The sequence below is a fragment of the Ovis aries genome, chromosome 25 (assembly GCF_016772045.2).
Source record: "Ovis aries strain OAR_USU_Benz2616 breed Rambouillet chromosome 25, ARS-UI_Ramb_v3.0, whole genome shotgun sequence".
Taxonomy (NCBI): Eukaryota; Metazoa; Chordata; class Mammalia; order Artiodactyla; family Bovidae; genus Ovis; species Ovis aries.
In genome coordinates this window covers 44,528,586-44,549,892 of record NC_056078.1, presented here as the reverse complement: position 1 = coordinate 44,549,892, position 21,307 = coordinate 44,528,586, and the positions used below count along the sequence as shown (strand labels likewise).

Here is a 21,307-nt window from a genome sequence, read left to right as displayed (position 1 = left end):
TTAAATCGTGTTCCATGTTCTGTCAGTTAATAGTGAGAAAATATGTTTTAGTGTTCACGCCTTTTCTTTGTTTGGAATCAAAGCAGGATTGTTTTGAAACAAACCATAAATAGCTCACCCAGAGGAGCTTAGAACATGCTCCGCAGGTCCCAATCCGTTTCTGGCAGTGGGTGCAGTCTTGGCTGAATATTAAAATCGTTTAGGAACTTAAAAAATCCCGATGCCGGGATCACACCCAGAGCATTAATGCAAAATCTGTGGAGCTGGGACCAAGGCACAATTACTTTTCCAGGCTCGCCAGGTGATGCCAACCTGCACGTGGAATGAAGAACCTAAGCCACGGGATTGTATCCCAGACTACATTTCCCAGAAGCCTCAAAGGGCACTGCCGTTTCCGGCCTCGGCAGTCACCGTTTGAGCGGAGCGCGGCCTCCGCTTGCTTGTGGGTTTCGGCGGTAAACACAGCTTTGGGTGCTTGTGGCTGTTCTGCACGGAGCTTTGCGGCGGCGCCCTCCCAGCTCGGTGGAGAATGGCTGCTGCCGGGGGACACAGACCTGCGCGCCGCCTTTCCTCGAGCGGCAGGTTGAGGAAGGAGCGAGCTGGGAGGCGGGCGGTAGCAGGGCGGTGCGGGGGATGGCGGTGGAACGCCGGGAGCCGCGGTGTCCCAGCAGGATTCAAAGCTCGCGCTGAGGCCCAGGGATTGAATCTCCGAAGAGATTTCCAACCCTGTTGGCGAAAGCGCCTGAGTAACTCACAGTCAGAGCTTGGCCTGGAGCTTGCTGCAAGGCATGACTCCAGGCAAGTGTTTCGCGCCTTCTTCCTGATCACGTTTTTTTATTAAGAAAGTATTGTTCTTTCAAGTTAAGCATGGATATGGAATTTTGCTATGACCAGTGCATTCTCTTGGCAAAACTCTATTAGCCTTTGCCCTGCTTCGTTCCATACTCCAAGGCCAAATTTGCTTGTTACTCCAGGTGTTTCCTAACTTCCTACTTTTGCATTCCAGTCCCCTGTAATGAAAAGGACATCTTTTTTGGGTGTTAGTTCTAAAAGGTCTTGTAGGTCTTCATAGAACCATATAACTTCAGCGTCTTCAGCGTTACTGGATCGGGCATAGGCTTGGATTACCGTAATGTTGAATGGTTTGCCTTGGAAATGAACAGAGATCATTCTGTCATTTTTGAGATTGCATCCAAGTACTACATTTCGGACTCTTTTGTTGACCATGATGGCTACTCCATTTCTTCTAAGGGATTCCTGCCCCCAGTAGATATAATGGTCATCTGTGTTAAATTCACCCATTCCAGTCCATTTTAGTTGGTTGATTCCCCAGATGTCGACGTTTACTCTTGCCATCTCCTGTTTAACCACTTCCAATTTGCCTTGGTTCATGGACCTAACATTCCAGGTTCCTATGCAGTATTGCTCTTTACAGCATCGGACCTTGCTTCTATCACCAGTCACATCCACAGCTGGGTATTGTTTTTGCTTTGGCTCCATCCCTTCATTCTTTCTGGAGTTATTTCTCCACTGATCTCCAGTAGCATATTGGGCACCTACTGACCTGGGGAGTTCCTCTTTCATTATCCTATCATTTTGCCTTTTCATACTGTTCATGGGGTTCTCAAGGCAAGAATACTGAAGCGGAGCCAGACATCCTGGAATGTGAAGTCAAGTGGGCCTTAGAAAGCATCACTACGAACAAAGCTAGTGGAGGTGATGGAATTCCAGTTGAGCTGTTTCAAATCCTGAAAGATGATGCTGTGAAAGTGTTGCACTCAGTATGCCAGCAAATTTGGAAAACTCAGTAGTGGCCACAGGACTGGAAAAGGTCAGATTTCATTCCAATCCCAAAGAAAGGCAATGCCAAAGAATGCTCAAACTACCGCACAACTGCACTCATCTCACATGCTAGTAAAGTAATGTTCAAAATTCTCCAAGCCAGGCTTCAGCAATACATGAACCATGGAATTCCAGGTGTTCAAGCTGGTCTTAGAAAAGGCAGAGGAACCTGAGATCAAATTGCCAACATCCACTGGTGCTGGCGACGGAATGAAACACCAACACTGCAGAGTGGTTTAAATCTTTATATTTTTAACACTTGCTTCTTACAGCTGCTTTATTTTATATCCCTTGCACAACCCCCTACAGGGCAAGCTGCCAAGCACTACGATTCAGAGACTATACAGCGCGCAGGCGCAGGGCGAGATAACCTTTACCTTGGCTTATTTACTGCAGCTGAGACTTTGTTTGGGGGAACTTCCTTATCAACTTAGAATCCGTTTTGTCCCAGGGTCTGTTCCTTTTGAGGAATCAGAGAAACATCCTTGTGTGCAAGCAATGTTCTTTTCCCACGGGAACAAATAGGATTCTTAGCTGAACATCTCGTTTGCAAGAATGTTCAGCTCAGGTTGAGAGTCTTGTTTGCAAGCACTTCTCAACCTTCCTTAAACCTAGTTCCCTACACTGGGCAGAACATCTCGTTTGCAAGAATGTTCAGCCCTGGTTGAGAGTCTCATTTGCAAGCACTTCTCAACCTTCTTTATACCTTGTTCCCTACACACTGGATCATGGAAAAAGCAAGAGAGGTCCAGAAAAACATCTATTTCTGCTTTAGTGACTATGCCAAAGCCTTTGACTGTGTGGATCACAATCAACTGTGGACAATTCTGAAAGAGATGGGAGTAACAGACCACCTGACCTGCCTCTTGAGAAACCTATATGCAGGTCAGGAGGCAACAGTTAGAACTGGACATGGAACAACAGACTGGTTCCAAATAGGGAAAGGAGTACGTCAAGGCTGTATATTATCACTCTGCTTATTTATATGCAGAGTACATCATGAGAAATGCTGGGCTGGAAGAGAAATATCAATAACCTCAGATATGCAGATGACACCACCCTTATGGCAGAAAGTGAAGAAGAACTCAAAAGCCTCTTGATGAAAGTGTAAGAAGAGAGTGAAACAGTTGGCTTAAAGCTCAACATTCAGAAAACAAAGATCATGGCATCTAGTCCCATCACTTCATGGGAAATAGATGGGGGAAGCAGTGGAAACAGTGTCAGACTTTATTTTTGGGGGCTCCAAAATCACTGTAGATGGTGATTGCAGCCATGAAATTAAAAGACGCATACTCCTTGGAAGGAAAGTTATGACCAATCTAGATAGCATATTCGAAAGCAGAGACATTACTTTGCCAACAAAGGTCCGTCTAGTCACAGCTATAGTTTTTCCAGTGGTCGTGTATAGATATGAGCGTTGGACTGTGAAGAAAGCTGAGTGCTGAAGAATTGATGCCTTTGAGCTGTGGTGTTGGAGAAGACTCTTGAGAGTCCTTTGGACAGCAAGGAGATCCAACCAGTCCATTCTAAAGGAGATTAGTCCCGGGTGTTCATTGGAAGAACTGAAGCTGAAACTCCAGTACTTTGGCCACCTCATGCGAAGAGTTGACTCACTGGAAAAGACTCTGATGCTGGGAGGGATTGGGGGCAGGAGGAGAAGGGGACGACAGAGGATGAGATGGCTGGATGGCATCAGCGACTCGATGGACGTGAGTTTGTGTGAACTCCGGGAGTTGATGATGGACAGGGAGGCCTGGCGTGCTGCAATTCATGGGGTCACAAAGAGTTGGACACGACTGAGCGACTGAACTGAACTGATTGAATTTTATCAAATGCCTTTTCAACATATATGGAGATATTTGTCTTTTCCTTTCTGATCTGTTAATACGATACATTTTATTCTTAATGACTTTGCATTCTTAGTAGAGCCTCACTTGGTCATGGCCTATTAACTATTTTAACATCAGTAAGATGATTCTCTTTGTTCATGTTTTTCTAAGTATTGATTGGACGACTCCCCCCACCCCCACTTTGAGCCATTTTCATTGCCTTTGGTTTAAATTTTGTAATAATTTTTGTAAAAGTTTTGGACTATTTTCATTCTTTGTTATAATTTAATTTGCGTGGTAGGTGGTTCCCTGAAGGTTTGGGTGCATTTAAAAACACTTTTTTTCTGTGATATAGGGAGCAGGACAGAGGAATTGGGGACTAGTTCTTAACAGTGTTCTCTCTTATACAGTGATTTGGCCAACTGAAATTCTTGCTCTCTCTCGAAACAGTTTTGATAATTTCCAATTTCCTAAAAAATATCCAGTAACTAAAGTTCTCAAGTTTGTCTGCGTAGTTAGTAGTCCTTTTTGGTTCTACCTCTATCCTTTATGTTATGGTTACTTTTATCTTCCGTATTCATGGTTCCCTATAATTTCTTGCATATTTGGGTTTTTGTTCCATTTCCCCTCCTTCATTAGCTCTGTTTTATTTTTTTAAGGAACACTTAGGTGTATTTATTAGTGTTACTGTTTTCCTTTTTGAAAAATCTTTAATTGCTTTTTCTTTTCCTTAGGTTTATTTCCCTTTTTTAACCTTTTGCAGTTACTTCTTTAATCAATTCATTGATTTTCCTTGTGGTTTCTGTAGCATAAACTTAAAGCTGTCAACTTTTGTTTGTGTGGTGTTTTGATTGTATTGTAGTTTTTATTATCATAATTTTTTAGATATTGTTCAATTTGCATTTCTTTGATCCAAGTATTCAGGAAGTCATAAGCTAACATTTTTCTTTCTTATAAGTCTTATAGAAGAGTTGATTTTATGTACATATGGTCTCCATTGGTATTTTTGAAATGAATATTCATGTAACCAGCACTCGGGTCAAGAAACAGAACACTGCCAGTACTGTGCTAAATCATATTTGATCGCTTCCAGTCATTAGCCGCATTCTCCTCCACCCCTTGAACTAACACGGTAATTTATTTTGGCGTGTTTCTTTAACTTTATGTGAATGAAACTATACACACACATGTTTGGTGTGGCTTTTCACGCATTTTCTGAGATTCATGCACTGTCTTTGCTGTGGACCATGGCAGTGCATGTTTAAGCGTGGTTGCTGGGCCCTACCCTCAGGCCATCTCAGTCGTTAGGTCTGAAGTGTGGGCTCAAAGTCTACAGGTTCTCGGGTGATGGTGATGTCATTGATCTGGAGACTAGTCGTGTGAAACGATATTTCATTATCTCATATTTTAGGTCGATGTTTAGGGTGTTTCTAGTTTTTAATGCTGTGAACAGGCATATACATTATTGCTTGGTTCATATGTAGATACATTTTTGGGGGCATGATTGTATCTCAGAGTGGGATTGCTAGTTTATAGGATATGTATGTATCCAACTTGAGCACATAATGCCAGATAGTTTTTCAAAGTTTTTTTTACCAATTTGCATTTTCACCATCAGTGTGTGAGCATACTCATTTTTCCATATCCTCATCAACTTTTAATATTGTCAGTCCTTTGAAGTTCATTGTTCTTAAGGTCTATCGTGTATCTCATTGTATCTTAATATTCATATCCCTGATATCTAATGAGGTGGAGGACTTTTCAAATGTTTTTTGGCCATTATACGTTATCTTTTATGAAGTATTTATTCAAAATACTTTGTCGATCATATATGTGTATTCCCCTTCTCCCTGTGGCTTGCTTTTCCCTAATAGCGGCCTTTTGATGAATAGAAGCTTTCAATTTTACTGAGCTTGTTTCCTCTCTTGTCGTTGTGTCTTGCGCACTGTTTTGATAAAGCTGGCCTTTCCTCAAGTCGTGAAGGTGTTCTTCTGTGTTGACTTTAGAGGCTTTATTGCTCGTCTTTTACATTTAGGCTTATCACCCTCTTACAGCTGATTTTCGTGCTGTGAGGTGGGGTTCATGTTTGCTCGTGTTTGCAGGAATCTTAGTCCCCTGACCAGGGATCAGACCTGTGCCCCCTGCAGTGGAAGAGCAGAATCTGAATTACTGGACCGGCAGGGAAGTCCCTATCCTCACATTTTAATCTTTCTCTGTTTTGGTGTTTTCCTGTGTTACCTTCCTAGCTTTCCAACTTCTTAGATCCTCCTTCAGTTCAGCTCAGTCGCTCAGTCGTGTCTGGCTCTTTGTGACCCCATGAATCGCAGCACGCCAGGCCTCCCTGTCCATCACCAACTCCTGGAGTTCACTCAGACTCACGTCCATCGAGTCAGTGATGCATCCAGCCATCTCATCCTCTGTCATCCCCTTACAGTCTTTAAATACAATATATGCTTTTAAAGTTAATTAATGTTATTTCCGGCTGTGCTGGGTCTTCATTGCTACCCGAGGGCTTTCCCTAGTTGCGGGGAGCAGAGGCTGCTCTCTAGCTGCTGCGCTGGGCTTCTCATGCAGTGTCTTGTTGCGGAACGTGCTCTGGGCCCTTTGGCTTCTGTAGCTGTGGCTTGTGGGCTTAGTTACCCCGTAGCAGGCGGGATCTTCCCGGACCAGGGCTCAAACCTGTGTCCCCTGCTTCGGCATGTGGATTTGTAATCACTGGGCCACCGGGGAAGTCCTAAATGCAGTATCTATGATATGACTTCCTTCTGTTTTCTTGGGCTTCCCTGGGGCTCAGCTGGTAAAGAATCCGCCTGCAATGCAGGACACCTGGGTTTCATCCCTGGGTCAGGAAGATCCCCTGGAGAAGGGAATGGCAACCCATTCCAGTACTCTTGCCTGGAGAATTCTATGGGCGGAGGAGCCTGGCAGACTAGAGTCCATGGGATTGCAAAGCGTCGGACACAGTGGAGCAACACTTTCTATTTGCTTGGATCCTACTTGCTTCTCCAATCTTAAATCTTGCCATCTTTTCTAAGCAAGAACCCCAAGCGGGATGGACTGATTCTGCGTGGCCTCTAGCCATATAGACCAGAACATTGTTCTTATCCGTGTGCAGCTCTCAGTTTCACTATCTTGATATAACACTGAAATTAAATTTTTTTTTTTTTCCAGTTCAGGTGTGTGTATTTGAAGCAAAGATGTCAGCCCTAAAGCAAAATACTGAGAGATGTGATTTGGGAGAACAAACAGAGTGTCATGATGGTAAGCATCCTGTATTGGGAAGGCAGAAGCTGCACAGAGAAGACACGCTATAAATGAGAGGAAACTGAGAAAGACTTCAAATATTATCCATCAGAGAAATCACACTGATGAGAAACCTTGTAAATGTAAAGGATGTGGGATAGCCTTTATGAGCAGCTCATCCCTTTTAAATCATAAAATTCATAGACAAGAAATCTTACAGATGGGTTAATTGTGGTCAGTTCTGCAAGAATCATACAACATTTTTAAAAATATAAATTTATTTATTTTAATTGGAGGTTAATTACTTTATAATATTGTATTGGTTTTGCCATATATCAACATGAATCCACCACAGGTATACACGTGTTCCCCATCCTGAACCCCCCTTCCTCCTCCCTCCCCGTACCATCCCTCTGGGTCATCCCAGTGCACCAGCTCCAAGCATCCAGTATCATGCATCGAACCTGGACTGGTGATTCATTTCTTATATGATATTATACATGTTTCAATGCCATTCTCCCAAATCATCCCACCCTCTCCCTCTCCCATAGAGTCCAAAACACTGTTCTATACATCTGTGTCTCTTTTGCTGTCTCGCATACAGGGTCATCGTTACCATCTTTCTAAATTCCATATATATGTGTTAGTATACTGTATTGGTGTTTTTCTTTCTGGCTTACCTCACTGTATAATTGGCTCCAGTTTCGTCCACCTCATTAGAACTGATTCAAATGTGTTCTTTTTAATGGCTGAGGAATACTCCATTGTATATATGTACCACAGCTTTCTTATCCATTCGTCTGCTGATGGACATCTAGGTTGCTTCCATGTCCTGGCTATTGTAAACAGTGCTGCAATGAACATTGAGGTACACATGTCTCTTTCAATTCCGGTTTCCTCGGTGTGTATGCCCAGCAGTGGGATTGCTGGGTCATAAGGCAGTTCTATTTCCAGTTTTTAAGGAATCTCCACACTGTTCTCCATAGTGGCTGTACTAGTTTGCATTCCCACCAACAGTGTAAGAGGGTTCCCTTTTCTCCACACCCTCTCCAGCATTTATTGCTTGTAGACTTTTGGATTGCAGCCATTCTGACTGGTGTGAAATGGTACCTCATTGTGGTTTTGATTTGCATTTCTCTGATAATGAGTGATGTTAAGCATCTTTTCATGTGTCTGTTAGCCATCTGTATGTCTTCTTTGGAGAAATGTCTATTTAATTCTTTGGCCCGTTTTTTGATTGGGTCATTTATTTTCCTGGAATTGAGCTGCAGGAGTTGCTTGTATATTTTTGAGATTAGTTGTTTGTCAGTTGCTTCATTTGCTATTATTTTCTCCCATTCTGAAGGCTGTCTTTTCACCTTGCTTATAGTTTCCTTTGTTATGCAGAAGCTTTTAATTTTAATTAGGTCCCATTTGTTTATTTTTGCTTTTATTTCCAATATTCTGGGAGGTGAGTCATAGAGGATCCTGCTGTGATTTATGTTTTGCCTATGTTCTCCTCTAGTTTTATTTTTCTGGTCTTATGTTTAGATCTTTAATCCATTTTGAGTTAATTTTTGTGTATGATGTTAGAAAGTGTTCTAGTTTCATTCTTTTACAAGTGGTTGACCAGTTTTCCCAGCACCACTTGTTAAAGAGATTGTCTTTTCTCCATTGTATATTCTTGCCTCCTTTGTCAAAGATAAGGTGTCCATAGGTGTGTGGATTTATCTCTGGGCTTTCTATTTTGTTCCATTTGTCTATATTTCTGTCTTTGTGCCAGTACCATACTGTCTTGCTGACTGTGGCTTTGTAGCAGAGCCTGAAGTCAGGCAGGTTGATTCCTCCATTTCCATTCTTCTTTCTCAAGATTGCTTTGGCTATTTGAGGATTTTTTTGTATTTCCATACAAATAGTGAAATTATCTGAAGAACCACACAACATTTGTTAATCATCAGAAAATTCATTCTAAAGAGAAACCACATAAATGCAATGAATGTGGAATAGCTTTCAGAGATAATTCTGTCCTTTTAAGTTAGCAAAGACTTTATTACATTAGTCAGAAACTCTACAAATACAGACGGTGGGAAAGCCTTTGCTCAGAATTCAGGGCCTTGCTTGTCATGTGAAAATACATAGTGGAGAGAAGCTTAAATGTAATGGATGTGTGAAAGCTTTCAGGGATAACTCAGCTGTCTTGGAACATCAGAGAATACATACTGGTGAGAAACCATATCCATGTAATGAATATGGAAAATCCTTTAGGAAAATTCCAAGACTTATTAATCATCAAAGAATGCAAAGAGGAGAGAAACTATCGCTGTAATAAATGTGGAAAATCTTTGAGGTACAGTTTATCCTTTGCTAGACATCAGAAAACTCATAGTGGGAATAAATCCCATCAACATAATGATCATGGGAAAGCCTTTATGAAGAGCTCAGCCATTATTGAACATTGGAGAATTCATACTGAAGAAAAACCCTATAAGAAATATAAGAAATCCTTCAGGCATAACTCTGGCCTTGTTGAATATCTGAAAATCCATCCTGGAGAAAAACCTTATGAATGTAATGAATGTGGGAAGGCTTTCCCTCAGAATTCAGGCCTCAAGTGATATAAGAAAATTCATAATAAAATTCAGAATTTGAGCCATCAAATGTAGTTTGGTAAATCATGCAGAGATAGTTTATTCCTTTTTGACCATAAAAGAGACATTCAACAAATCCCATACTTAAGAAATATATTCTGTGACACTCTGTCCTGGAAAACGTCTCACTAGTGATGATATTCATTGTAGTGTATACTACTATCTGGTTTATACTAGTGAAGTATTTGAAGAACCTAAATGTCTATATGGAAACATTTACTACAGAATGCTATGTAGCACGGAGAAGGCAGTGGCACCCCACTCCAATACTCTTGCCTGGAAAATCCCATGGACAGAGGGGCCTGGTAGGCTGCAGTCCATTGGGTCGCTAAGAGTTGGACAGGACTGAGCAACTTCACTTTGACTTTTCACTTTCATGCAGTGGAGAAGGAAATGGCAACCCACTCCAGTGTTCTTGCCTGGAGAATCCCAGGGATGGGGGAGCCTGGTGGACTGCTGTCTATGGGGTCGCACAGAGTCGGGACTGAAGCGACTTAACAGCAGCAGCAGCAGCTACCAAATTACCCATGACATTTTTTCACAGAACTAGAACAAGTAATCCTAAAATTTACATACAACCACAACAGACTCAGAATTGTGAAAGCAATATTGAGGAAAAAGAACAAAGTTGGAGGCATAACCCTCCCAGACTTCGTACAGTACTACAAAGCTACCGTAATCAGGACAGAATGGTGTTGGCACGAAACCAGACAGGGATCAGTGGAACAGACTAGCGAGCCTGGAGAAAGACCAGCACAACTAATGTCAATTAACCTTTAACAAAGGGGACAAGAATGTACAGTGCAGAAAAGACAGTCCCTTTAGCGAGTGGTGCTGAGCAAGCTGCGCAGTCGCATGCAAGTCAGTGGAGTTGGAGCACTCCCTCATACTGTACACAGTATAAACTCAAAATGGCTTAGAGACTTCGATGTAAGACATGACATCTTAAAAATCCCAGAAAAGAACATAGGCAAAACATTCTCTGATGTAAATCATAATAATATTTTCTTAGGTCAGTCTCCCAAGGAAAAAGAAAGAAAAGGGAAAACAAGCAAATGGGACCTAATCAAACTTTGCACAGTAAAGGAAACTAAACACAAGGACAAAACAGTCTATGGACTGGGAGAAAATGTTCGCAAACGATACGACCCACAGGGGCTTAATCTCCAAAATATATGAGCAGTTCATACAGCTTAGGAAAAAGTAAAAGCCCAACCAAAGAAATGGGCAGGAACCTAAATAGATATTTCCCCAGAGAAGACATCTGGATGGCTAACAGGCATGAAAAGATGCTCAGCATTGCCATTTATTAGAGAAATGCAAATCAAAAATACTGTATATACAGACATACATGATAGGTGAATCACTTTTGTTGTACAAAGCAGGAAATCTCTAGCATGAAACCACAAACCACTCTTGACACAGTTGGTCACAACATCTCCATACACTGTACTTTTTTTTTTTTTTTTTTTTTGCATTTCAGTTTCATTTTTACCATCCTTGAAGTAATAAAGCATAAGATGCTGAAAAATGTTGCCTTTTTTCTTGTCTTCAATATTAAAATGGCTACACAAAAATTCACTGATGTTGACAAGTTTTTTAAAGATGCATACTGCTATGACAGCTATCACAATATAGTCTAATAAAATTGTTTTGAGTGAAGTTACAACTAAAGCAGTACTAGATCCATCTTATGGGAAAAACCAAACACTTTTTGGCCAACTTAAAACTTTGTTATTTTGTAACTTGGATTGCATCTGTGTTAGCTGGTCTAAACCTTACCTCCTGTTTTGTCAAAGGGAATGTTTATTTTTAAACCTTAAGCTTTCCTGTGAACCATAAAACATAGTTTCCTGTTTTTATTTAATCAGTATTAAGTTGCTCCCCAGATTTTTCATTTTTCAAAATAGTTTATCCTTAAGAAATATCTTAATATTGCTGTATAGCAAATAACCTGAAAATTTAGTGGTGTAAAACATAATTAATTTTTTGCATGATTTTGTGTGTTTGGAAGTTGGCAGGAAAGTTCTAACTGGCGGGTTTCTCATCTAGTTTTCATGAGATGTCATCTGGGGTGATAGTCCATCTGTAGATTCTCCTGGGCCAGGCATCTGCTATGGCTCACCCACATGGCGGAGAGTTGACGCTGACTGTTGGGAAGAACAGTGAACCTGTCCACTGGAGCATGTACATACTGTTTGTCCAGCAGAGTGGCCTTGAGATAGTGGGGAGTTTTTCACTTAGCATCTGGTTGTCTCCAGCGTAGGTGTCCTGAGAATCATGCAGAACTTTTCAGACTTTTAAAGGGCTTTTTAGACCTGTTCTGGGAAGTCATGTAGCATCACTTCCACCATGTTTCATTGTTTGAAGCTGTCACAGGCCTACCTGGATTTAGGGGGAGATGATATGGACATGAGATGGGTATCAAAGAACTTCCGGGAGGTGTTTTAAAATTACTTCCCTGTTAAACTTTACATACACTATACTTTACATATAAAGTGTACTTTACATATCTACATGCATCCATAGGTTCTAAGTGTTAAGTTCAATCAGTTTTGACAGCTGTATAGACCCATGCATCTATCACCTGAAGGATAGAATATTTTTTCTTTGTGAGCTTGCCTTGTGCTTCTTTCAAGTAAGTCCCTTCTCTCCATGTCCATAGAGGCAACCACTGTTTGATGTGTTTTAACACAGATTAGTTTTTTTCTGTTCTATGAAATCATATAAATGGAATTATGTATTTTTGTGTGTATGTTTGGGTTCTTTCACTCAAGACACATTTTTGAGATTTTTTTCTGTTATTGCATTTATCAGTTTTAAAATTGCTGAGTGGTATTTTATTATATGACTCTACCATAGTTTATTACCTTGCCTGTTATTGGTCCTTTGGGCTGTTTTCAGTTATAAATAAATGATGATATGAGCATTTTTATATGCACCTTTAAATATTATCAGGGTACTTTAGGAGCAATATTGTATTACTGTTGAAACCCAAGTGGTGTCCCTGGTGATTCAGTGGTAAAGAATCTGCCTGCCAGGGCAGATATGGGTTTGATCCCTGGATCAGGAAGATCCCCTAGAGGAAATGGCAATGGTATTCTTGCTTGGGAAATTCCATGGACAGGGGAGCCTGGTGCGCTGCAGTCTTTAGGGTCACAAAAGAGTTGGACATGACTGAGTGACTAAATAACAATTCAAACCCATAGTCTTTCTATGTCCAAAGATCTTTTGATAAAATTTACCTATTTTATGTCAGGTTTCTTGTGATTAAGGAGCCTCCAGCCTATTAGGATCTACTAGAGGAAACCTATAGTTTATAAGAACCTACAGTTTATAGGATAAAGAAAGAATGATAATCTTATCAACAAAACCATTCTATTTACATCATTCATTTTAATTACATAAAAGCTCACAATGAAAATTTAGAGATAGCTTAAGTTAAAAAACAAAAACGGAAGTTCTCCCTTAAAAGTAACTTCTCTTCTCTAATATTCCTCAAATCTCATCTACTAGAGGTTAAAAAAAAGTTAATAGATTATCCTTCCAAATTTTCTTCCATTGTGTCCATGCATGTGTGCGGGTAGAGGACTGTGTTGTTAGAGGACTGGATCTTCATTGTTGACTACAGATCAGCTCAGTAATGAGGACACTTATGCCCTTACCGGGCTTCCCAGGTGGCCTGGTTGGAAAGAATCCGCCTGCCAAGGCGGGAGATGCAAGAGTCATAGGTTTGATCCCTGGGTTGGGACGATCCCCCAGAGGAGGAAATGGCAACCTGCTCCAGTACTCTTGCTTGGAAAATGCCAAGGACAGAGGAGCCTGGCGGGCTCCAGTCCCAGGGGTCGCAGAGTCGGACACAACCAAGTGACTAAGCGCTCACACACATGCCCTTACTGGGTGATCCTGAGATGTTGCTGCTGCCGCCACAAGGGAGTGAAAGTCATCGTATCTCTTCCCAAACTTTAGATAACTTTTCTGCTCTTTGGCTATATGCAAGTAATCTCTACCCTAGTTAGGAGTGGAAGACTGAAGTGAACCACAGTGCAGACTTGGAAAGGATCCTGTTTTGTAAGGAAAGGTTAGAGCCTCTGCTATGAACATGGGTGATTTGTTAGACTATGCTCTTGAGGCTATCATCCAGATAATACAGTGTTCAATATGAGGGATTATTAAATTTGCCTCATAAATTCTGCCCACTGGTCTTGAATGTAAAACAAAATTAATTTGAATATGTAGAGAAGAAAGAATCTTGGGATTGGTAAGGGGCTGGATTTTTTGAATAGGCCAGTGGTGTCAATTGCAAATATAAAACCTGTATCTGCTACATAAATCTCCAATTGTGTACTAAATTAATGGAGGCACCTTAGGAAATCAAGTCAAAATAAATGGACAGAAATTATGAACCATATGTGATAATGATAATAAACAAGACATTTATTTTTCATACTCATTTGGGGGAAAAAAAGAAAACTCAGTTTGCTCTACCCAGTGATGGTCTTTCTGAAGGAGTCTCCATTCATTCCATAAAACTGGATAGGCTGTTTAATCTCAGGTGATTTTATGTTGTTAATTCATAAAGAGAACTTCCTCAGAAGAGAGTGGTTATAGGGTGAGCCTTTGTGAGCAGCTTCGCTGGTGCACAGCCAGACTCCCTCTCTGAGTGAAGCTTTTCCCACACTGGCCGCACAGATAGGGTGTCTCTCCTGTGTGGATTTTGCCATGCAGAACGCAATTGCCCCTGGTGTGGAAACTCTTCCTGCACTGTGCACAGGCATAGGGCTTCAGGCCTGTGTGGACTCGGATATGAACAATTAGGCTTCCTTTCTGACTGAAGGCTTTTCCACACTGATCACATCTATAGGGCTTCTCACCACTATGAACTCTTCTGTGAACAGCAAGGTTACTTTGATTCCTGAAGCTTCTCTGACAAATAGCACACTCATAGGGTTTCTGTCCCGTGTGGAGTCTTTCATGAACGGCCAGACTACCGCGTTGACTAAAGCTTTTCCCACATTCCTTGCACTGATAGGGCTTCTCTCCTGTGTGTATTCGTTGATGTGTAACAAGATTGCCTTTGGCCCTAAAGCTTTTTCCACAATGGGTACACTCAAAGGGCTTCTGACCAGTGTGGATTCTCTCATGTAATGTTAGACTACCCTTCTGCCTGAAGGATTTTCCACATTCCTGGCACTCATAGACCCTCTGTCTCACTCCAGGTGAATCTTCCTGTAGTGTCTTAGAATCTGGGGATTTTTGTTCCAGCTTCTCTCTTCTGAAAGAACTCTGGAAATCCCAGCTTGAGGATCCTGTGGCCTCAGACTGATCATATTTGTGGTGGGCTTCTGTCATCACATCTGGTAAAATGAGAGGGAAGTCATGTAAGATGCACCAATATGCTGAGTGAGAAGAACAGGGAAAAAAGAAACAATGCTTTGAGTGCTTATTATGTGCCCATTATTATACTATAAACTTTGCATAGATAATTTAATCCTGAAAACAATCTTTTGTTACAGTTAAGGAAATGAACGTATAGGAAGGTTGTCAAAGATCACTTGGCTAGGTAAGCACAGAATTAGGATTCAGACACAGGCATGCTCTGTAGCAGTGTACTGCCTCTAAATTTAATTTAGCTTCCCAAATAGTCTTGTGTATAGACATGATTATAGCCATTTTACAGATAAGAAAACAATCCAGAAAAATAAAACTATATAAGATCACATTTAGTCCCATACCGAAGTTTTATCTGACACCAAGACAGGTGTGGATCCAGGTTGTATGGGGCCTAAAGTTTTAAATTTTGGAGAGATTCCCATTAAAAAGCAGTATAAAAGTAGGGAGAGGACCTTGAAGAGACCAGTGTAAGGGAAAGCTCCTGAAGCTTAAGTTTTGCAGGCTTCATGAGAAATCTACCTCTGCCCTAGTCTACTCCCCTAATGGTGGAGCAGCGTAAGTCTACGCTGCCAGGGTACATGTAGCAGAATCCTAGGTACTTTACATCTATTAATCTTAATCACTGCAAACCTGCAAGATAGAGCTTATTGTCCCATTTTGCAGATGAAGAGCCTGGAGCTCAAGAAGGTTAAATAACTTGTCTGATACCACAGATCCAGTCATGGCAATCAGAATTTGATCCAAGGAATTTTTCCCTTTAAAATCCATGCTGTTTCAATCTGCTAAGCTATGGTGAAACTGAAGTCAGTTTTGGTTTGAAGTTTTTCTCAACCCTTCCTATGCAGATATTGACAGTACTTCCCAATATTGCCCTGTGTATGAGCCTCCTACTGCACTTTAAATATGAGTCCATTCATCATTAATAATAGTTTTCTTGGAGTTGTCCTAGGTAGATTTCAACTTGTTCCTCTGTCTTACCATTTCTCAGTCAGTGACTGTGCTGAGATTTAAAACTGCTCATTCATTTTCTCAGATACTACCTCCATACCAAGACTGTTTCCTTGCTGTTTCTAAGTCAAGCTTGTAGGCTTTCCCTGTAACCCCTAAAAATAGTGAGCTTCACCAAAGGAACATCTTCTCTGCATCCCCAGCCTGTTGTCCAGTGCTGAGAACAGGGACACTGATTATTGTGACTTGGCATCCCAGCAATCAACAGACTCACTGAAAAAGGCTACATTCTGGGCATATCTTCCATGACAGTCCAGCAGGGTAGCTGTTGGAAATCCAAACATGTCCCCTCCTGCTGTATGAGCTTGATCACCACCTCTTCGTATGACTCTTCCATGGGCTGTACTTGAGTACCTAGGGAGGGAAAAACCAAAACGGAACAACAGAAACAGGAATGGGTAAGAGAATTGATAAGCGAGAGCAGTCAACAGGAGCTCTGGTTTGGGGTATGAGTGAATGGAGGAAACCTTGTTTGCCTGATATAATACCAGTCATCTATAACATAACTGCAAAATGGGCCAAGAGGTACCATAGCTACTTATAAATGAGTCCAGGAGGAAGCAAGAGGTGCAAAAGCAGAGAAGACAGAAAGCAAACATGTTTCTCTTCCTGCCAATGCCAAGAAAATGGTCCTTACTATTTGTACCTTAGCTTTCGCATGGGATTGGAATCTTCCACTTCTTTCCCCCACCTGACTGCCTGCTATTTTATCCTCCAAGTGTCCAGAGGAATTCAGAATATAAAAAACAACATTTCAGCCTTAATAATTGGTTCTGTGATGGGAATGTCTCTGACTCTCCTCTCCAGTCCCCTCTAGATTATTAGGACAGAACAAGAGCTTTCATATTTCCTTTTAGCACTTCTTTGGAGGCTCTTCAAGATATGAGAATACTAGTTCTGAGGAAGCATACTACTTGTCAATTCTTGGGGATAAAAAGTACTTCAGATTCCAAATCCAAGTAACTTGCCCAAGTCCCAGAGCCAGTATGGAGGCAAGGTGGGGCAAAGGTTCAAAGCCAAGACTTCTTGGATCCAAAGCCTATGTCTAGACAATTTTTTACTTTCTCATTACTAAAAAGTGAATGGAACAGAGCTTGACCAGACTTTACTATTCTTCCAGATCCTAAGAATCCTCCTGCTCTATATCATCATTTTCTATTTTGGGGGGAATATTCTTATTTCAGGACCCTAATTACTGAATTCTTACACTTAATGCAGTGGTCCAGTGTGCATAATCTTTGTTTCCCTCTAACATATCCCATGAAAGTGCTGGCCTCCTGATTTAATGAAATTAGCAGTGTGATGCTACAGTTCTTTGTTAACCCAAGGATCTGGTCTTCTTGACAGCTGCACTTTCTGTTACGTGTTGTGATGACTGCAGAGGCATTAAAAACTCTTATTTGAAAGACTCAGCTCCAGTTTGCATTACAAGCCACAAAGCAGTGCCCTATTGGTGTCAGGACATCACAGTACCATTCACTTGGAAGTCCTAAGTGTTACTGATCAACCACACACCCACCAAGAGTCACTGAAAAGTACATGGGTGCCTGCTGCCTGAGGCTGGACCGGGTCCTTGGTGAGTCAGCAAACAGTCTGCTCAGAGCACCTTGGAGAGTTTTCAGCTGTGTGTCTCCACACGCTGTGAGATACTCAAGTCACAGCTTAGCTGTGTTTCAGGAACCTCATGATTAATGAAGGGAAATTGCCATATTTTTCTCCATAGATTCCACAGGTGTGCGGAATCAAATTCCTGAAGATTCTGTGGAAAGACACTTTATAATAGAAAATAGTGCTTTTTCCTATCAACAAAGCCATTATATCCTGCTCACAATGAGGCCACGAGAGACGAATCCTACCCTCTGTCTCCCCTTAAACAGCACTGGGGAAGTAACCAAACAGCCCAGACCTATTCACTTACTTAATAAATGCTGTAATATCAAGGAGCTTCTGGGAGACTCCGAGAGTCAAACGTGAAGGGCCTCTGACATGACCTAACAGACCTAAGGCCTGAAGCTGAGAGCCCTCAGCGCAGGACCAGGCCATGGGGAGCTCTGCTGTATCGGGGCACAGTTTCAGGACGAGGAGACTCTGGGGAGGGGTGCTTGTTTTCCCCGCACACGGGAATTCACCGTGTCCTTTCCCAAGTCCCTACTCAGAGGAGTTTGTCCTTTCTTTCGCGCAGCCTAGGGACTGCATTTCCCGCCTCCATCTTCTGACGCCCTCCCCGCGGGCCCAGAGGCACACCTGCCCGTGGGCCCTCCCGCGCCTCCAGGTGCGGGGCCTTCCCGCACTCCCCGCCCCGCCTTGCGGAAGAGGGGCCCTGCTCCTCCCGACAGACGCTCTGCCATTCCTGCCTCGGCGACGTCCCCACCCGACCCGCGCCGGGCCTCAGCGCCCCGCTCTCCGGTCCAGCTAGACCTTTTCTGGCGGGCCGCAGACCTGTCGCCCCGCAGCCGGCCTCGCTGGGGAGGCTCCAGGCTGGTCAGGCCTGCTCAGGACGCGAGGGGGTGGGGGTCGGAGGCGGCGGCCTGAAGGCGGGGCCCTGCCTCGCCTGGGTGTCCTGACCCAGCCAGCGGCCTCACTCACCGCAGCCGCGCGCGCCCGCAGACAGACAAAGGCCGGCACCGAGCCCTTAGGAACGCCGGCGCGAGCGGACCGGACTACAACTCCCAGGAGGCTCCGCGCGCGCCCTAGCCCCGTGCCTGGGCGGCCCCGGCTTCCCCGAGCACTGTGGGAAACGTAGTTCGGCGATGCGACCCGCCCCCTCGGGATCGGCGGGTCTAGGCGAGCGCTGGGCGCTCAGGTCACTCCTGTTTGGACCGAGTCCGAGCGCCGACTTGTTCGCGGTCGTAGAACAACGACCAAGAGCGCCAAATGGCCACTCAGATTAGCCAGGCATGGGATGGCAGCTTGGTGAAGCCATCCTCCGAGCCAGGATTCTTGCACGGCGTTGTGGAAGGAAACAAAGCGTTGGGAAGGAATGAGTTGATTAATCCCGGGGTGCTTAGGGTTTTGTGTCGAGAAGTTCCCTGAGCCAAGACTAAGTGTTCTGAAATTAGAGTTCTGAGGCAAGGAGCAAATATTTCAAGCGACGTCTGTGGGAGAAGAGAATTTGAAACACCACTGGAGAATTCCAAGACAGTGTTGGAGAAGGCAATGGTGCCCCACTTCAGTACTCTTGCCTGGAAAGTCCCATGAACGGAGGAGCTTGGTAGGCTGTAGTCCATGGGGTCGCTAAGAGTCGGACAGGGCTGAGGACTTCACTTTGATTTTTCACTTTCATGCATTGGAGAAGGAAATGGCAACCCACTCCAGTATTCTTGCCTGGGGAATCCCAGGGACGGGGGAGCCTGGGGGCTGCCGTCTATGGGGTTGCACAGAGTCGGACACGACTGAAGTGACTTAGCAGCAGCAGCAGTTTCGGGGGAATGTGTAATTTCCTTGGTTCTCTCTCGCAACAAAAATTTGAAGTGATAAGATGGACCAGTGTTACAGGTCCATGTTACAGCTCAGTTTTATTTAGAAAGTAAAAGTAAAGGAAAACAGCCTCCAGGCATGAGGCCATGCCAACCCAAAAGACTATGGATGTGAGAGTTGGACCATAAAGAAAGCTGAGTGCTGAAGGATTGATGCTTTTGAACTGTGGTGTTGGAGAAGATTCTTGAGAATCCCTTGGACTGCAAGGAGATCAAACTAGTCAATCCTAAAGGGAATCAGTCCTGAATATTCATTGGAAGGACTGATGCTGAAGCTGAAGTGCCAATACTTTGGCCCCTGATGTAAAGAACTGACTCATTGGAAAAGGCCCTGATGCTGGGAAAGATTGAAGGCAGGAGGAGAAGGGGATGGTAGAGGATGAGATGGTTGAATGGCATCATGGACTTGATGGACATGAGTTTGAGCAAGCTCTGGGAGATGGTGGAGGAGGGGGAAGCCTGGCATGCTGCAGTCCATGGTGTCACAAAGAACTGGACATGACTGAGCTGAACTGGAGAGTCACACAGGGCATGGGGCAAGAGCTCTGTTTTTTCATGGGACTTCTCTGAAGAGCCAGTCTAGCACAGGCAGTCACATCCTTGGCCCTGCTTTATGATACTGGGAGGGGGCAAAGTCGATTTTGAGAATCTGTGCGATAAGGCCTCTCTCAAATGCCTTAGGCCACCTTCAAATGTATTATTATAGGATCCTGGCCTCTGAGAGGGAATTTGAACAGGGAAGACTGGCATTAAAGCTCATGGTGACTGAGACTGCTTGACTTCCACCCCCTTGGAACCGTGCTTGTTTTCCTTTATCCTGGAGCTCTCCTCAGTATACTTCTCTCTAAGCTCCCTGCTCCAGAGCTCCCACTCAGAGACTATCCTGTTGAATGAGGGGTTTTACAAGGAATGCTTCCTTTTGCTAGGTCCGTGTTCTCTACCAAAAAGCCACCTGTTAAACAAAACATTTAATTTAACACAGTGTACAAAGTGTAATAAGTTGATTCCTAAATGTTAGTTATTGCTATTACTAACAACGCATCATTACATAAGTTCTTTGAACTTGTACGTCCTGAGCCCTTTTTAAATATCGGGTACTGTGTCAGCTACTGTGCTGGGTTTTGGGGACACAAATGTCAGCAAGATGGACTGCCTTCTCCTAGGAAGGGAGCTGACAGTCTAGTTGAGAAGAATGCACCCCCTTCCTCCCAACCTGGCCAGCAGCTGTCTCACAGAGAATTTCCTGCAGGAGAAACTCCTGTAGGCCCCACTCCCCAAAGACCTCTCTGCATGAACACAGGGCTCCCTGTAGCGCCTCCTTCATTACTTGTTCCAGCGTCAGAGAGAGAGAAAAGGGGAGAGCATTAGGGGCCTGCACAGTCACCGCTCTTTTTTTCCTTCTACACAGCCGCAGATAATTTTCAAAGCCCAGGTGGCCCAAAGCAAGGGCCAGTTCTTGCACCCGATTGAACAGCGCCATACGAGTGGCTCTGCTCCCCTTTCTCCCAAGGCTGTGTCAGTAAGACTGTGTGTCACCCCCAGGCCTGGGAGTCAGTTTCCCTGCTGATAACACCCAGCACCCAGAAGTCCTGTCAGTCAGGTCAGGATCAGCTGTGGCTGTTGGGACATTTCAGTTCCTATTGTGAAAGTAGGTGGCAAATCTTTGGGGGGAAAAGGTGACTATAGCGGGGAAATGGTCACCTTTCTCAGCAAACCTTCAGGCGTCTCAGGAAAGAGGACACATCGAATAGTACACAGAGGAGAAAGCCATTAGGAATGGAGCTGATGAGACCCACTCACCATCCCCTGCCACACACTTGGCAGTCTTTACCCAGATCCTACATGGGGCCGAGTCCTCAACCACTGCTTGTGTCTTAAGACACACTCA

At 43.4% G+C, this 21,307-nt stretch overlaps 1 protein-coding gene and 1 long non-coding RNA gene across 5 annotated transcripts; one reads left to right on the top strand and one right to left on the bottom strand.

The window, feature by feature from the left end:
- Window positions 1-396: 396 nt before the first annotated feature.
- Window positions 397-11,072, top strand: LOC121817989 (uncharacterized). The gene is made up of 2 exons (XR_006058094.2): window positions 397-582; window positions 6,843-11,072. It is a non-coding gene; the product is annotated as an uncharacterized LOC121817989 (long non-coding RNA).
- Window positions 11,073-13,957: 2,885 nt separating this feature from the next.
- ZNF32 (zinc finger protein 32) lies at window positions 13,958-18,607 on the bottom strand. 4 transcript variants are annotated; one of them, XM_042241119.1, is made up of 3 exons: window positions 17,862-18,607; window positions 16,158-16,297; window positions 13,958-14,940 (listed from the first exon to the last, which is right to left on the bottom strand). In XM_042241119.1, the coding sequence occupies exons 1-3, from the start codon at window positions 17,984-17,986 to the stop codon at window positions 14,147-14,149; spliced, it is 1,059 nt and encodes a 352-aa protein (XP_042097053.1). In that variant the 5' UTR covers window positions 17,987-18,607; the 3' UTR covers window positions 13,958-14,146. The 4 variants fall into 4 exon arrangements, with proteins under 4 accessions (XP_042097053.1, XP_042097054.1, XP_014959994.2 ...); XM_042241120.1 differs by having other exon boundaries at window positions 13,958-14,898; XM_015104508.3 differs by having other exon boundaries at window positions 18,530-18,607.
- Between the last annotated feature and the right edge of the window lie 2,700 nt (window positions 18,608-21,307).

Bases quoted from the DNA above. Each gene is read 5' to 3' on its own strand.
- ZNF32 (XM_042241119.1), bottom strand. From the start codon at position 17,986: ATGGCCTGGTCCTGCGCTGAGGGCTCTCAGCTTCAGGCCTTAGGTCTG. The intron at 16,298-17,861 runs GTAAGTGAATAG...TTCCCTCCCTAG, and splicing joins GATATTACAGCATTTATTAA to GTACTCAAGTACAGCCCATG. The intron at 14,941-16,157 runs GTGAGTCTGTTG...CTTCTCACTCAG, and splicing joins CCAGAATGTAGCCTTTTTCA to CATATTGGTGCATCTTACAT.